Below are 18243 nucleotides of genomic sequence, written 5' to 3'. Positions count from 1 at the left end.
CACCGAGTCCATCATTCTGCGAATAAATGACTAGCCTCTATATACATACATCCGTGTTCTATTCATAAACGGATTAAGGTATGTTGCACTTTATGCTCTAACTTTGTACGTGTTGGCCAATCCTCTGACAAATTTTGGTCCTCGAAAGTTGTACGTGTCTCGTAAAAGGGAATAATCGAGCGACAGCGACTGATAACGATAACGATGACACGATGTCTTTCTTCGCGCGATCGTAACTAACAACATCTTGTCGACATTAACAAAACCATTATCTCTCTATAGCTCGGTTTAATCAAGTTCGATATCTCCATGAGGAACAACGTATCCATTTCTTCATGGAGCGCAGTTCCCGCGATAATCTCGCTTTTGATTCTCGGTTCCGGGTTTCCTGATTTGGGCTGGTTCTCTCTCTCTTTCTCTTTCTCTCTCTCTGTCGAGACTACAACAACAGCCGCGATACCATTGAACACGATCCTGGAATACTAATTAGCGATATGTGTCAATCCATGAAAACCGTATTGACCGGTGAACGATAGCGGTCGGTGGACAGCGTGTGATTAGCTGAAACCGATTCTAAACCCGTCAACGGTTCGATGACGTTCCACGATAGCCCGCGACCTTCCGGCCGGAACGACCCTTTGAGCGTATCAACGCGATGACGCCGGGTATTGAATCGGGCGCCAGGCTGGCTGGTTCGCGTCCATTCGCATAGAACGCCTCCTCGATAGCCGCGTACGTGCGCGTGCGAACTGGCTTCGTGACTGGTAGACGAGCGCGAGCGTGTTCGGTTAGCGAGACAGATGCGGAAGAGACTGGTCCGGTGAACGCATTATCCCGGTAATATCTGATGCGGCCAGACAAAGCTGCAAAGGGGATGGACGTCGCGGTGTATCGGCGTAAACGACGGTTATTCGGCAAATGGTAAAATCGTATGCGGGCTGAGAATCCATCCTTTGGGGTTTGGCCCAGCCAATTATTGATACGTGCGCTTGAAATGGTAAACAGCATGCAGAAAAACGTATATATATGGCGTGAGATACGCGAAGAGCCATGCGGAGCGAAAGTCCTCTTAGGTAATTTAAACGTAAAGGGAATATTTCCCTTTTTCGTTCGTCATCCCGCGAGATTATCTAGAGCGGAAGAAGATTTAGCCACATTTCTCCGAATGTGAATATTATAGGAGAATTTATTTCGATAAGCTGTACTAATTATTCTGAAATGGAGGAATTCGTTTTTTCCTAATCAAACCTGGATATGTTAGATCTTTCGTACGTATTTAAATTTCGTCCTTTCTTCGAAATACGTGCACGATATGTAGAATCGGTTGCATTCGATATCGTGTGCTCGCGTCTATGTTACACCGAGGATTACCTCGAGTATTGCGTTCTCAATGCCTGACTTTTTTGTCCACCTTTAGGATCCATCTGTAACGACCACTTTGCTCTTAATTCATTTTAAGAGACTCTTCTGTAACTTGGCGCAAAAGAAAAAAGAGTCAGAAACGGGAAAGAAACGAATTGACAGGGTGGCTGGACGGTAGAGTGGGATAATAGAGAGGCTGATGAAAGGGTGGAAAGAGAACTGCGTATATGTTACCGGTCGAAAAGGGGACGAATGGACGCGAGGCTGGTGGAAGTGGAGCGAAGGGACTCTGCGTGTATAGTGACCGCAGCGGGGTTGAAAGACAGAGACAACGGAACGGATTAGCGGAAGGATAAAGAGGCGTGTGTGTATAGCGGTAGGAGAACTGGTTGGGGATACCGATAAGCGACAGTAGAGAGGCTGTATGGTAGAGATGTGTGAATTGTAATCAAATCAGGGACGCGGGGAGAGACGAAGCGGAAGGTAGACAGGAAGATGGAGAGACCAAGCCCACGGTGCGTTTGGCCCATGTCGAACGTAGGGTAGAGAACACCACGGTCAGGAGTATTTGGTTTCGAGAAATAGTGTCTGTCTGGTTTCGCAGTGCCGAGCTTGTTTCTGGAACTTCATCCGGATGGAATGGAAATTACGAGTTTCGAAGGAGTGTTATTTCGAGAATGGAGTTGCTTGCTTCTGATTGAAATTCATACTCGATCAAATAAGCTTTTAACTAGTCCGTACTAGTAGGTTGATACCGTTGATCTCGTAGTATCGGCGTTCTGGTATCTCTTACCGGAATAAGGGATGGAATTCATAACGTGGAGTATATAAAAGGGAAATGTTTCACCGAATAAGAGAAAAGAAGTAGTCCGCCGAGGAGAGTAAAGAAGTCGTAAGACGGGACCAGGAACCGTTCTTTCAAGAAACGAACGAAGGGACGGATAGAAAATATGCGGAGAAAATCAAAGGACGGCCGAAGAGCCCTCGATCTGGCAATGGCTCGGAGCGTTCGCCTGTGACAAAGTGGAATCCCGTGACAGCCGGTTCCAAGTGCCTCTCTTTTTCCGCAGATGCTGCTACTGCTGGTCAGTGTGCTCGTGGCGAGTCTCGTGTGGAATGTCGAAAGTGCCACCCATCCGAGTGAATATTATCGGTAAAACGCGTATCGGCGTGAACGTGCGCGATGTTTCATCGCAAGGCGGTAGCGGCGGTTCGTAAGATACATGCGCGACAGGACGATTTAGGGGACAAAAGGGAATTATAATCGTATTTTAAGCCGGTGAATCACCGGAAGACGCCGATTGTGTGTCCAGCGGCGGCTATTCCGCAAACTGATTGTTCGAACTGATTGCGCTGTAGGACGGAAAGCCGCATGCAGTATAGGGCTTTGTATTATCAGACATTGCCGTCTGACAAGCGGCTACGTACGATGCACAAACGTTCGGTCGGCATACAAACGACAGCCTGTGCCCCATAGCCGCAGGATCGTGCACGGATTTCGGGATTTCTCATCTTGCTCTCTCTCTCTCTCTCTCTCTCTCTCCCTTGCTCTGTGTTTCCTCCGTCTGTCTGTCTGCGAGCATCGAAACCATACACCGAGCGCGTTCGCGAAATTGACCGTGCTATCGCGACTTCGGGATTGGGGAATACTCGGGGCTGACTTCGAATTTCAAAGATCTCTCGTAGATCGTGCATGGACGGCCGCCGCGATTGAACCGCTGCAACCAGCCTCGTTATATTCCGCCCAACGGCTGCCTGCTGAAAATTTATGAAGGGCGCAACGCGCTGGTGGGCGCGCGAAACAAACGGTATCGATCCGGAAGTTATTTACTATCACTAACTTGCTGCCGTGTAAAACGGAGGCTGTGCGTTAAAAGCGTTTACATGCCCTGGACGGTTGACAATCTACGCGATGATAATGCACGGTGATCCGAGGTAACTATGCGTGATAATTTGAGCGGTGAAAAAGAGTTGAAGTTATTTTAGTTTAATCGCGACAATTTGGCGAAAATTTGACGATTACGTGTCCCAAGATAACAGACTGTAGGATTGAAATAATTCAGGTATCAGTTCTGTTGGTGATTTCTAGTGTAAGTGACGAGTCTACATCCTTTGAAGGGAGAACGGTTGTTCGCTCCGTATCGGTGCAAACGTGTTATACGTAGCAGAGAATTTACAGAGAAGGAGAAAACAAGACCAGAGCGTTACTTGATTCAGCTATTATTCGGTTGGCTGGTTCGGAGGAAGAGTCCGGTGGACTGCGGCGGAGATAACAGGATGTGTTCATTGGATAAATTGTTACTGATATCTGGCGGCGGTATTATCGTCGCCACGGCTTGGTCAACTGGTTGACGAGTATCGAGGAAGGTATTAAGCCTTCTATCGGCTGGTCGGCTTCCCTATCGGACAGAAGTAATCTATTTTTCCGCCGGTGTTGACCGACTCGATACCATTTTGGCGCAGCTGGTGGCTTTTCAATCGGTTTCCCGGGAAAAGGAATCCGCGTCGGTTCGCGTATCGAGAGGGACGCGTCAATTTTCGCGTAGGTACGATAAAGCTGCAATTATTTTTCCGCGACGCGAGCTTCCAAATCGATTCGTCTCGCGTAATTGTAAACCACGAACGAGGGATTTTCGATTGACAAATGGTGGTCGAGCGAACGATTTCCTGTGGAAACTCTCTTCATAAATCCCCGATCCGTAGCTCGCCAACTGTGTTTGTACAGGATAGGGTAAAGGGCGTGGGGCAGAAGGGCGGGCTTGGCTCGAGAAAATTTCCCTCCACGGAATTTTGAAGAATTTCGAGAAATATTATGAGAGGATCCATCCGCGAGAGAGTCGAACATCGTACGCGTACAGCTCGATTCCCAGGGGTGCCGTCGGATAGCTCTCGAAAACTTTGGTGCGCGCCTGGGTTATCCAGGTCGAGCACACGCTCCCAACTTCCTTTTTATCTTCTACTGCTCCGCGTGTGCGTTTTCCTCCCTCTCATTTTCTACATTTATATTTATGTATCTACGTCTTTCGTCTCGGCATTTTTTCGACTCTCGAAATCAGATACTATCAGCGCCTCCGTGATGCGAAATAAGAAATACAGATCGAACGATATTATTCACCGTCGTTTGGCCTTCGGGGATCATATAATTCCGGCTCTCAATAAACGTTGCTACACACTCCGTTTACTCGCTCGTCTTTCGAGCTACGTCGCTTGGTTTTTTCAACGTTCACGTTTCCAACTTACCCCATCTTCCTTCCTCTTCATCTCCTCGTTCTTTTCTTCTTTCGCGTTTAACGGTCTTCTTTCATGATTTTTCTTTTCGTTACCCTCTGCGAGAGTCGTCTCGCGCATCGTCGAAAACATCAACGCGGATTATTCAATGACAACTTACTGCTCTCCGTTTCTGGCTCTCCTTCGTAACGTCCTTTTGCGCCTAATGGCTCCGTGGAAATTCGTGAAACGAAGTCATCGACGATTCATGAATTCCGCAGTTAAAGCACCATTGTCTAAACTCGACGGCACGGTTGCTCGATTCGCCGGTTATTTGTCTCGTTTAGCCAATTCACAAGCACGTTCGGCTCGCCTTTTCTGCAGTTAGCCCTGCGGGCCACGCGGTTGCGCGACCAAGTAAGAAAGGCTGAAACCTTTCGTGCCTGCAGGAGTAGCCAGCCACGGTCTTTTCGTTGTTTGCCGACTAATTAATTCATGGAGTCGGTTTACCTTGACGAGACCCGAGCGCGGCAAGACATCGGAGAGATAACTCCGAAGCGGCTCGTGTCTTGTCGCTTTTAAGGTCTCCAAACCTACTTCTCCACCTCTCTCTGTCTCTGTCAAGGTTTGTGCGCGCCTCTGCCTTCTCTCGGTGTACATTACAGTGCTGGCTACAAGAGGAACACAACTTGGGTTGCTTGCGTCTACAACGGCCCCAGATTAAACCAAGTTTCAACTCGATAAATTTTCCAACTTAACGGATTAACGTATCAAACTATCGCGCGTGCACGCGCCAGTAGCGAAACGATCTCTCGACGAAGGCAGAGAGAAGTTCACCTGACTTCGCCAAGTTTACTTTAAATACCTTCGTCCTTGGAATCCCCTTTCCAAGCACGTTCCTTTTTCTTTTTTCTTTTTTTTTTTTTTTTTCTTTGGGCGTTCCTAGGATCCATCTTTCATCTTATGTATGATAGGATATTAACGACGTTGACCCTTTACTCTGTTTGACCAGTATTCCGCCTTTTTGCTCTTGTTAAACCTGGAATTCTGAAGAACGTCTTTGATGTTGGCTGCCACGTGATCCTGCAACTTCCATCGAAGTTCATTACTTTTTTTTCATGTTTTTCAACTATATTAACTCTAGGATGGAAGTTAGAAAGCCTTGCTTGAAGTCTACATTGACACGACCTTCAGAGTCTTCAAACACGATAGTTGGACAGAAACCAGAATTCGACAGAATCTTTCCTCCAGGTTGAAGCGCAGGTTGACCTTGAAATAACTTTCGAGTACACCTCCTTATTCAGTTAGGCTTTTTGATATAGCCTACTGTCTATTATCGATGTTGGACACCAGAACTTGAGCAGAAACTTCGCGAAAATTGACCTTGTAAACGCCCTCGACCCTTCAGCCACGTGCTTCCCCATATAACCTTCGTCGGCAATCATGTTCAAGTGGAGTAACTGACTGATCCAATTAGCAAGGGTCTGTTTACGGTACAATTTTTTAGCAGTATTCGTCTATTCTCACAGGGTATACGACAATTGCGACTCAACTTCAGAAACCGGATACTTTGCGATAACTCGTGTTTAAGACCATCAAGTTTCTTTTTTCTTGGTACGATTAAAAATCATTATTTATTAATCGTGTTTTAACTGTATTAAGATATGTATAATTTGCGTAGTAGTGACACACGTAAGTGAATATGAGTGTGTGGAAGTAAGCGTGTCTCGAAAAACATATGAATGTAACTGTTCCGCTGGCAGTCTGGTATGGAAGATGCTGAGACAAAGAGAGTGCTGAGACGCGTGATCCTGGAAATCGTTTATTAAATAAATCTATAACTATTTTAATATGAATTCCAAGTGTAACCTTAGTGTTTCTTTACTTTTATTTCGGCAATTAAGATCCATAAATCTCAACAAACTAGTAAGCTCATTTTAGCTGTTGCACTTTTTCATTAGGAATTTTAAGCTACGCTATTTATTAGATACTTTTATGTATTGTTGTTAGGAATTTTTATCTACGTTAAAATCGTACATGTGTACTCGCAGCGAAGCTATGCAGAGTTTTCGAACAGAATTCAAAATACAATTGATTCACCAACGGTGAACGTTACTGCAGGTAACGGTATTTAACCCGGGCCGTCAGCTCGCAGTTTCGCCCGACTATCCAACTGTACCGCGCACGACGACGACGAAACACCGTCCAAAGTTGCTGCCTCGAGTACGGCATTTCCACCGCGAGTGAAACTCCTTCGGGCACCGTGGGACGCCCTGTCGTGTTCCATTCTAAAGATTCTATGCACCTCGGTCGACCGAGGTAGCGGGAAACGCGTCAAACTATGCCGGGACTCGAAAGTTCCCGCCTTTCACCGCGGGGATCGCGATTGTCCAGCTTGGCTATTCGGATCCGCCTCTCGTCTTCTGCTCAACTTCTAAATTAGCGCAAGGTTTTCCCAGCGATTCTGCGTCACGATAAACGATAGCTGGGACTGAATACGCGCCGGTACAATGGCCGCCAGAACAGGAGAAGCTGAACAATCGTTAATGCCTCGGGAAAGAGCGAGCGGGAGAAGCGAAAACGAGATCGACGAAGCAGCATAACGAGCACTGAGTCACGAAACACTTTTCTCTTCTCTTCGAGGCAAGCAGATTCTTGCGATAAAATATTTACTCCGAGTCCTAGTCAAACCGAGGTGAATGCTGTTATCCGTCTCAACGGGACGAATCGATGCCTCGACACTGCAAAATCACTTTCCCCGACAGGGATCACCGGAGAAACGAGGAGAAGCAGATTCTCGAACTTTTCATTCGAGGGTTCTTCCGTTCGTGAGACTTCTTTTTCCGTTCATCTTCGCGAATGGAAGAAAGATCGGAACACAGTGGACTGGCGATTTAATCGGAACCCCCATTGTTCCTCGATCATTCTCCATTGCGAGAGCGGTATCGTACAGTGACATTGACGTATACGCGAATCACTGTGGAACGACATTATGGCGAATTACGGGGAAAATCTCTTTGAAAGCAACACCATTACCCGTCTATCGATACGCAAATATTTCACTCGACCGGTACCAATTATTCCCATTGAGGTAAACCGTGCTTGGGTCGCTTTAATCGCGGCCATTCATACAAATTGAAAGATAACCGTAGCCGTCAAACGCAGTTGCGGACTGTTACAGTTCGAGTCACGTTTCAGAGTAACCAGTGAACGGCGTATTAAAAATTAACGGAAATACGAGGCAAACAAATATGCATCGAGCTATTAGGGAAATAGAGTGAAAACCCTGATTACCGATAAATTGAACAGATTGTTGTACACGCGTATCCCAGATTACCATTAACTTATTCGTGTAATAAATTCGCATTCGTCGATAGATATATTTTTATTAAACGAGGACCGAGCTTTTATTCTGCGACGATACTCTTTATTTAACGCATCGTCCGGGATGAATTAATCCAGCAAGAGTATGAAAAGGATTAGCGACGTTTTGAGTAAGCCGCTGCTAACAATGCAATGTTGTTTCTCGTCTCAGGCTGCATGTACACTCGGTAGGCGAAGTCTCGAAACTTCGTTGCGCAATATGGCTGGGAACAGAGTGATGTTACGCGCAACAAGTGGAGAACAAAGTTTCATTCGAACAGTACATTCAACCGTTCCCTACGTATATTATGGCATTAAAGAAACGATCGAATAGAGCAGATGTTGTATATCCGTTACGAATCTATTTGCACGGGGCACGCAACTTTATGCGAACACAACGTGTTTCACGAGAAACGGCGGCTACCATTTCGAGCCACGCGAACGAGTCGTGAAATATAAAAGAAATTGCAGTCGAAATCGCGAATTCATTGAATTCTTTTTCCCGGTTGTTTAACGCGACGCAATGCAACGGTTCAAAACAAATTGAACTAATTGAACATTGTCCTGTAAAGCACGCGCCAAAGTGCAACTCATGCGGGATAATTGCCACCGCGTTACTAGTAACTTGACACGACTTTGACGTGACGTTAATCTGCGATTTCTCAAAGCGCACGAGGCAGAGCTGAACCGACGGAGAAGTAGGCTTTACCACCAGGTACTCGGAATACAGTCGTGTGTTTGTGGTGCGAACTATGCAGCTCGACTAATTCAACGTGTACCTATACGCGATCGTCTGTAGAAGTAAAAAATTACTGAAACCGATTCGCCAACACTCGCAAAATTAAATTCAACCGCCCAAATTAGAATTCTAAACGGTGCTCTGAATGCTGACAGCTCACTGTTTTGCGAACCGCGTGTATATAGCAGACGACTACGATGCGAGGTACTGAACGAATCCAAAGTGAGAGAAATAGCGGAAACAGCGGGATCGTCCGGAAAATAGCTAGCGTTCTTCAGGGCGGTTCCGCGGGCCGTGAAATGTGCTCGGGTAACTCGGTTTTCTACCGACGTGGTATCTGATAACACAGACGTAAACCTGAGATAACATCCTTACATACTAACCAGCCGCGCTAGTGCTTTAAGTTCGAGCGTAGCCGAGTATGTTCATCGCGTACGACAGATAAAGTTCGCCGCCATAGGTACCTATAGGAAAGCACGACTTGCACGGGCGTGTTTCTCTGAAAATGGCGATACCTTTGTTCCTCGCAGACGGATAATTCTGGATTTGCACGCTCGTTGCGATTAAGAAATTTCGTATTTCAGTCTAAACCAGTGTCATTCTACTAAACAGACGTTGAAAGTCATCGTTTCTCTCGTCCGGATAATCTCTTCTGTCCGGCCATTGTACAGGTCCAACGTCCGGCACATGTACCATATCTAAACGATGGATTCAAACGGTTCTACGCAAGCACAAGACGAAATCATGGAATCAGGCTAGGAAGCGGCAACACGACGTAGGCACGGTGTCGACTGTTGCGTCTTGAGGGTGGACGGAACCGGGACACTTCCGCATGCAAATGCGAAGGCGTACAATCAAAGCACCGGCGAGACGATACATATTCAAGCGGTCAGCATGGGTAAACACCGGTCCAAACGGACCGACGACGGTTTACCTCGGGTAGCTGGCTGGTGCAGCTGTACGCACGCACACCATCGGCCTCCGCAACGTTCTGTATGCGGCGAGGAACACGTCGTGTGTAGCGTCGCGACGGAGGAGAGTGGTTAGGGGGTGGAGCAGCGGTAGAACGCTTCGAGGTACAGCCTGTATACACGGGGCAGGACACAACGGAATCTAGTTGGGGTCTATGGCGGATATACGGCGCGTACACGGCCGACAGGCCGAAACCCATCAATTTCCCATTCAATTCGCAGCCTCGCCTCTCTCCACGAGGCAAATGCCAGTCCGAATGACGCGACTCCTGCGAACCTCTGGATCCCTGCCGCGTTCCGCCCAAGAATGGAATCCTCTTGCGCGTCGACGTAAACGTCGAGGCGAACGTGGAGGCGAAGGTCGAGGCGAACGTCGATTCCAGCCGTCCTATCCGTTCATTCTGTCCAGTCACGTCGCTTAATGCGAATTAAATATCAGCATGGAAGAAAGTGATACTTCTTACGGGGTGGTTCGTGAATATCCACCCTTCCATTTTGATCGTGTTTGTACAGAAGAGGAAGAGGAATCGCGGACGCGTCGTGGGGAGTCGTTTTCATATTCCAGGAGCGTTATATTCCACGAGAATCTCTCGAAGCCGTGCTTCATATTCCGGGCTGAAGGTGTTGTTTGAATTTTAAACCGATGTGGCTGGGAATCTTGGGAAACTCGATTGTTCTGACTCGGTATGAAGCGGCGGTGCAATGTGTCATTTGTAACGCGGTAACTTTCCACGTCTAGTTTTCAATAGAGCTAATCAATCAAACGTCAAGCAACTACATGCGTTTCATTTTGTACCGATGGATATCTACACGCCATTGCTCGTATGCAAATTAACGACGGTGAAAATAGACGACAGGAATAGTCGGTCGGCGTTGGAAGCTTTCAAAAACTAATTCGATATTCCAACTGTATCCGACGATCGCGTTAGAAGCTGAGCGAAATCTTGTTTATCCACGGCTACATTTGGCAAAATCAATCGCGTATTAATACCCGCGGACTGGTTGGTAATTGGATCCATTGTGAATGCGATATCTTGTTTGGTAAAATACCTCGGAAATTCGATCGAATTTACCTGAGTTTCACTCTCGTGTATTTTTTACCATTTCCATTTTACAGAGAGATTTTAATTTATAGAGTTTCATCGACGTTGAAGGCCCTGGTAATTTCAGGCGAACGAAATTGAAACGAGTGGAAATTACCGGGTGTACGTATGATGCGAGACATGAGTTAATCTCGAGTCGTTTCGAAGTTTATCGCCGCAGTTTCGAATCGCTACAACGTTTCGTCGCATCGGAAAGGTAAATCCAATCAAAGTCTTGTGCCGATCGATGCATCGAACAGCGACGCGACTGGAGAAGGTAATTTTTGATTTGGTCATTCGATCATTTTGGTTATTACACGTGGATTATGCGTTATCGCGTATGGTTACGATCTTTCCCGCAATTGTTATCTTCGCACACTGCACAGTTCTTTCATCCGATTTACGAGCCCTTCGTCTTCGTAATTCTCATCATTATCTTCGTTACGCCGCGTTCGCTGGTTGCTCGTTACCGGTCGACGTCATCGCCCCTTAAACGTCCCAGATTCTATTCCCATCCAGGATTTTCCTCGGCCAATAAATGACATCCTCGATATTGACCTTCCGCGGAACCACCATTAATTCTTCTATCTTGCCAGTTTCGTTCCTAAAAGGACAAACTTCCCCCGATATTTCCTGACATCTGCTCCGACGCAACATGGCTCTGGAAAGTTCCTACGGAGTTATCCGCGTTTTACCGTCTTATTGGTCGCGTTTACTTCATTCGAGACAGCCGAGGGTCGCAACGGTGAAACGTTTAATGAACGAAATAAGTTTTTACGTTAGAGCCGCTGATACCTGATCAGAGAAATTGAAAGGTAAATGAAAACTATACGACGCGAGGAAATAAACGAGTCTGTAACATCAAAAACACAAAGTTTCGAAGACACTCCATTTTGACCATTTCGGCGTGGATGCCTTTTGAACAGTCATTGTTCGTTTAAATTTCTCTCGTCCCTTGTACACAGAAATTTTAAGTGTCGTGCAACAATGTCGCGCAAAACGAGAGTTGCACTTTCCGCGGCAGCGTGTCACAGGCTCAAAGACATCGTCGACGAAACGACGTAAATATTTACATGCATTTAACGAAGTTCATCTTGATCGTCAGACAGAACTGGGCCACGGATGCTCAAAGAGCGAGAAGGAATAGAATCGGCTCGGTGTGGCGGCGCGCGTTTGTCGCCAGGGCCAATTAGCGAGGCTTGCGAGGCTCGTTTCACGTCAATTTCACAGGGACAATAAGCAAATTAATTCTCTTGGATCGTACTTTGATTTCGTTAGCGTTTTCACTGAAACGACAGCCCCTGATGCTTGGTCGCGTTATTTCGCGTCAGCAGCGTCGTTATGAAAACCCTCAATTGCACTCCGAGTTGCACTTTACCACCGCCCGTCACTATCCCTCTTCCAGTCCTCCCTTTCATTCTGTGTGGGTTTATACGTACGTGGATATCACCCTGTGTACGTGTGCAATGCGATGCACATCGCTCTCCCCCTCCCTACCCCTCTCTCTCACTCTCTCTCTCTCGCTCTGATGTAGCGCGTCGAGGGAGTTTCGCGCGTCGATGCTCCGCAACGGCACAGATGCTTGCTTTAACGTCGGCCGTGTAACCACGGCGTCGCACCTCCGGCGTCGCGACGACAATTAAGCGACGCACGACCTTCCTTTGAACTCGGTGTCAATTTCGCCACCGAATCAACTGATTCTATTTACCGTCGAGTAATTACCGCCATTGGCGTATCCGGCATGCTGCACCGCCTGTGAAACGACCAATAATTCCCGTTCGACGCTTAATTAACGTGTCACGGATACTCTTTGCCTCGTCTACTTTTTATCCTCTTCATTCTATCTCTTCTCCTCCTCTGATCTTTTTTCTCCTTTTTCGCTACACTTCTTTTTATCAGTTTTTCCCTTCGCTCTTATTTTCTGAATAAAACACGAACATCGATGTTCGAACCCTGATTTTTACCATCCTTCCAAGCTCACGCAGCCAATTATATTTTAATCTCTCCCCGAGCATCTCGAGCATCTCGACCGACACAGAACAGGCGTCCGTTAATTATCCATGGATCTCGTGACATTATTATCCAAGCGCCCACATAATCAGCAGGTTGCTCTATCGAGGGACAACCGGGACATCTTTCTTTCCTCTTCACAAGCGAAGGATGTCCCGGTGACTAATCAATTTTCTATTCACCGTAAGCCTTCGCTGATGGATGACTGGTGATCTAAGCCAGGGGGTGGCAAACGGGGTTTTAATATATCATCATCTATCGTCTTTCTCAAAATCGGTCATCAGTCTTCCGAGCAGGGTAGGAACAGGCCATCAAAGGCACAGATAGGCGTAGAATCTTGTCGCGCTGTCGTCGCGAACAACGGTTTTGATGTTCATTCGTTCGTGTCCAGCCAATCGATCCGTCGAAGGGACAACGTACCTGGCCAGCTTATCGAGCCGAGCAAGCCGTTTCTTTTGCGTGGAGATCTCGCGACAACGTACAGCGGAATTGTGCCGACACGTTACGGCCAGGGCAACGCGCTTCGAAACTCTACATTCGTTGTTCTCTGCAATCAGTCGGCTGCCGGACAAAGTCACGACACAAAGCCAACACGCTTCGATATTCACGAGATTCTTCCCTGTTGAAAGTTACTTGGCTCTAGGTTGGGTTAGGTAAAATACTCGAAACAAAGGCGACGAATTAGCGCGTACAGTTATCGATCTATTTTGCGAATGTTACACTTCGACGTTCGAAAGATCAGTGAACGTACCATCTGCATGCGATATTTATCTCAATGCGTTTAAGACGTCTTACCGTTGTGGTTATTTCAGTTTCGTGAAAGAACGAATCCAGGTTACTCGCAGTTCAACCCGAGCAATTTGTTTCTTCTTATAAAATAGAGTACCACTTTCCCTTCGTTAGTCCTCCACGAGGAATTTTATAATGGTAGCTGCGTGACTATGTTGCGTGCGTTTTATTAATCACACTTCGCGACCAAAAAGCTAAAGAATCTATGTAAGAAGCCCGTATCGGCGCCAAATACCCTGTAGCAACGAGAAAATAAATAGGGTTTGCTGTTTGGCCTCGTTCGCCGTTTCATGAGATCGTTTCTTCCCCGAAAAGAGAAGCGTCGTATCTCGAGCTTTCTTTCCCCACGGGAATGCGGCCCGGTGGATGTACTCTTACGGACGGAGATAATGGATAACCGCGTTGCAACGAACGTACGGCACATCGGCTTATCGCGAGTTCGCAGAGGGATGCCCAGTGGCGGCTTATCGACTCGCCGGCTTGACAAGCTTCCACGTCCTCTCTACAACGGTCCGGGATAGCTGGAAGATGACGAGCGCCGATCGAAAGTCCTGCGAGACTTTCGGTAGTTCTCCGTGAGAGTTTGTCTTATACCGGTTAGCGATAAAGGAAAAGCGTCTCACCAGTAGCCAGATTCTGTTCGCTAGATTCTCTTCGCTATATTCTGTTCTCTAGATTGGCCGACGTTACACACGTAGCAACGGGACGGGATCGATAGCTTTCTCACGCTATACACGAAATTCCCTGTACGACTTGCTGGTTCCATGTAGCTTTTCCAATAGCACGGCGCACAAAGCGTTCGAAGCCAGTCTAGCCACGGATCTGGGACAATCGGCGGAATTTCTCGATGTGTACCGATTTTCCGCCACGGATCAGCGATTCCTTCGACCTTTATTTCCAGCGAATCGCACAACGTCGGGCGTCCCGTCGGCCCCTGGCCTTTTCCTGCATTTCGGACACTGCCGCGCCACCGGCTGCTTAAGTCAGGAGAGACTTCATTGCTTGCAAGATTTGCGGAGCGGCGGCGCTTTGCTCGTGGATTACGCAAATTCGACAGTCGTCCCTGGATCCGGGGTCAGCGTCCACTCTGTGCTACGTATCGCGAAGCGAGTACGCGACGAGGGAAACGGAAGTTGCCTGGAACGATCGCGTTACGTTCAGTCGGAGACAAGATGAAATTCGAAACCCTGCGTGGCAGGGTATCCCGCGTTCCAGGATTTTAGAATTTCGGATGTTAGGATTTTCAGTGACCGAGGCGGGATTCGCGACACGTAGCAAACAGAGGGACAAGGCGAAAGTTTCCGCCATTGTATGGCGTCTCATAAATCTTGGATGACGAAATATACGGAGCGTGGAATTTGGATTCGCTGCCAGCTTTCTCATAATGAAACTTCCTCTGTCGAACTGGTATGTACCGCGCGGACGCCTTGGAAAATTGACTTCCAACTCTGTTTGCCTTACTAAGCAACTCTAAATATCGCCGAGTTTAATCAAAGAAGACTTTGAAAAAGTAATGAGAGGGTTTTTAGATAAACTCGGTCCGTGTTTATCCCCTGTTTACCGTGTTAAAACGAGATCGAGGTTGCTCTTTCCTACACCGGGCGCCATTAGCAGCGAAAAAAGAGAGAGGGCAAACAGCAAAGTGGATTATTGGGACTGCACGTGGCTGTACTTACAGATTGTAGTGTACGTCCGCCATGTTCGGTCGATAGCGGAGCGCCTGGACGAACGCCTCCTCCGCCTCCGCGACGCGTCCCTGAGCGCTCAGCACACTGCCCAAATTACCATAAGCTGTAACAATCACAACGGAACATTTGTTACAACAGGGCCACACCGTTGAAACGAAAAAAGTAACGGTTGCTACAAAAGGGAAATATTACTTCCTTTTCGATACTATCGCGTTTATTTATACGCCAGCTATAGAATTTAGCAACGACATAAATTTCCTCGTTATTCTGTCTCTGCGACTCGAATCTTCAAACAGCATCGTACATCACGAGAGTACACGAGAAGCGATACGTCTCTCCATGATAGATTTTTAAAGGTGGCGCACAACTTCTTCTTGAAAAGCAATAAGACGCGATACAGGCACGGTCGAGACTCTTTCTCCATCCCCGGGGTTCCTTCTTTTTCCCCCGACTTCTTTCTCGGTTCTTTGTATTTACGAGCAATAAACCCGCGTGCACACGCGATCGTCGGTGCACACCGGATAGCGCGAATATCGTGCCACAGCGCACACGGTTGTAGCGAGCTCGCTTCCGCTTTTTATCTTCGACCAACAATATCGACTGTAAAACATTTTCCAGACCTTCCGTCGCTGATTTGGACCGATGGCTACTCGAGCAGAGAGTAATAAATGAATCCGGGATCGTAAAGTTGCCCTGCAAACGCGTCACGGACCGACCCACCTTCCACGATTCCTCGTTTCCTTTCAATTCGAGAAATCGCAGGTGCGCTTTCGTTACACTTGGAATAGCTGCTACAAAGTTACTCAAAACTATCGACTTCAGCGTTCGCGATAGAAAGTTTTGAAATTTTGTTTATCGATCCTTACAAAGTATCTTTGGCGATGATAGCGTTGCTGCAGTTTGAATGAAAATTTTAAGAAATGAAGTTTTCTGTAAAAGAAGTTTCGCTGGAAGGGAGATTACAGCGGATAAAAGAACAAGTAGATTACACGACATTGCCTTAAATAAGGTTTACTATTACGCGAAGTACAGCTCTTTCCCGGCTTGGCGAAGTCCCTGTGCGATTATTTAAAAAGCTCTTGTATCTTCACGCTTCAAATTATTTTTCATTAGTACTTTAAATACTACCGCGCCGTGCGGTTTTAAAATGGATATAATCTGATTACGGGCTCTGTCCGTGCACAAACGTAAGCAAGAAATAATTTTCATTAGCAAACAGTTCTCCTCTCTAGAGTTTGTTTAAACGTGCAAACATTTAGTCACCTAACGCGACTTTTAGAAACGAATAATAAACCGCTCGAACTGCACATAAAAATTAAATAGTCGGGAAAAATTCTTAAACGACCCTGCTACCTTTCTAAATTCTCGAATCGTTCGAGTCGACTTTCTTCGAGCGTTTCCCGTTTCATTCTCGAGTCCTGAATCAAGCTCGCGTATTTAGAGCGCGTCGCGTTGGTCGGTAGCACGCTGCAGCGTTTGTCGTTAACGACATCGGGCCACGGTTCGAAAATTTTCGCCGTGCTTGGAAAAATAGGGAAAATTCCGCTCGTTCCACATTTTTCCCACGATCGAGTGTCCTTCGGTCCTTTGCGCAACGGTGGTTCGATCCAGTTAGCCGTTTCTTTTCAATTGCGACCGTGGCGAATGGGAAAGTAGAGCGCGCGCGAGCCAGCGAATTAAAGAGCACCGTGCACTGACTGTGCGATGTAAATGAACCGAATGATAGATTGAACGTCATAGGACGAACAAAAAGAAACGCGCCTCTTTAGAACGTTGAACGAAATAATGGAGAGGAACGAGGCACGATGTGGCCGAGTGAAATGCGAACGCGAAAGGAACGATCGACGAAGAAAACACGGCCGAATGGGACTACGAAATCGGAAAATGATTATCCGTTATTATGCATTGCCGCCTCGCACATTTTCTAGTATATCATCGAACGAAATTCCTTTAAACGCTTCGACTAATTTACGTCTTCCACTTGCTCAACGTTTTCCCTATCTTCATATACCTAGTTCTCTTGCCGTTATTTTAACACCGAAACAAAAATACGATGCTTCTACGCCGGTAACACGGCGATAATCCACAAGCGGCGAGGTTGGCATTTTAAATCAGTCGCGATAAATAAACGCGATAAATCGCCGCAGAGCATATTTCATCGTCGTGCGATTCTATCGAATGCCGCGTTTCGTGCTACCCTCCACTGAGCTACGGCCCGATTTTACGCTCGTAACGCGATCGCTGGCTTCCTCCCTTGAAAATCGAACCCCTGATTCTTTCCCTCCAGTCACGTTCCAGTGGACTCGCGCCTAATCGTCTTCGCCGGGCGGAGGAAAAGTCGCGTTAGCGGAGGAAAATACCGGTCAAATAGACCTTCGATGGGATGGTCATCGTGCCAGCTAAAGCGAGTACAAACGACATCACGTACCGTAGACCCGGCTGACTTTGAAGCGAGATAGAGCGTGGAAGAGGAGGAGAAAAAGTAAAGAATCGAGGAAAGGGAAGGAATCGACCGCAGAGTTTGTTGGACCAAGGTTCCATCCGGGATCTTCTATTTGTTGGCCAAGCCTGCTCTAACTCTGCGTCGTCTAACTTCAATAAACCAACGATCGATATGTTCCTACGTGATTGAATAAGGGATTACGTGGATTATTTAATAGGGAAGTTAAGTTTCGAATCGATCGAATAATTTCTCTGCTGTTTAAAACTTCAAAGAGAAGAGAATTAAGCGATTAAATAGAGCGCAAAAGCCAGCGGTCGCTGTTCCAGCATATCAACTTAAAGCACAGATCTCTTTTTTTTTAATTATAACGTACGTTCTGTGTTGCCCCTTGCGGTAGTGTTACCCTAATCTTCATGACCATTTCTCATAGATCAAACACAACGTCGAGCTGGTTGTCATTCCTAAACTCTTCCACGTCAAACAATCACACATTCTACGTTATACAGCGGCAGTTACATGACTCGAGTTATATCAAATGCGCCCTCGCTCGATCTAATTTCTGGCCAAAAATCATTCAAAAGCAAACTGC

The 18243-nt window shown here is 46.9% G+C and overlaps 1 protein-coding gene across 2 annotated transcripts in view; it reads right to left on the bottom strand.

Annotated features, from left to right (window-relative positions):
- LOC100649529 (protein O-mannosyl-transferase TMTC2) overlaps positions 1 to 18243 on the bottom strand; it is a 213315-nt gene that overhangs the window by 59733 nt on the left and 135339 nt on the right. For both annotated transcript variants that reach the window (XM_048405484.1, XM_048405485.1), the window contains exon 7: positions 15200 to 15314. In XM_048405484.1, the coding sequence (XP_048261441.1) occupies positions 15200 to 15314 (115 nt within the window). The remainder of the gene's footprint in view (positions 1 to 15199; positions 15315 to 18243) is intronic.

Source organism: Bombus terrestris, chromosome 4 (genome assembly GCF_910591885.1).
Source record: "Bombus terrestris chromosome 4, iyBomTerr1.2, whole genome shotgun sequence".
Lineage (NCBI taxonomy): Eukaryota > Metazoa > Arthropoda > Insecta > Hymenoptera > Apidae > Bombus > Bombus terrestris.
The sequence above is the reverse complement of the archived record's forward strand: the minus strand, read 5'-3'. Positions and strand labels throughout refer to the sequence as shown.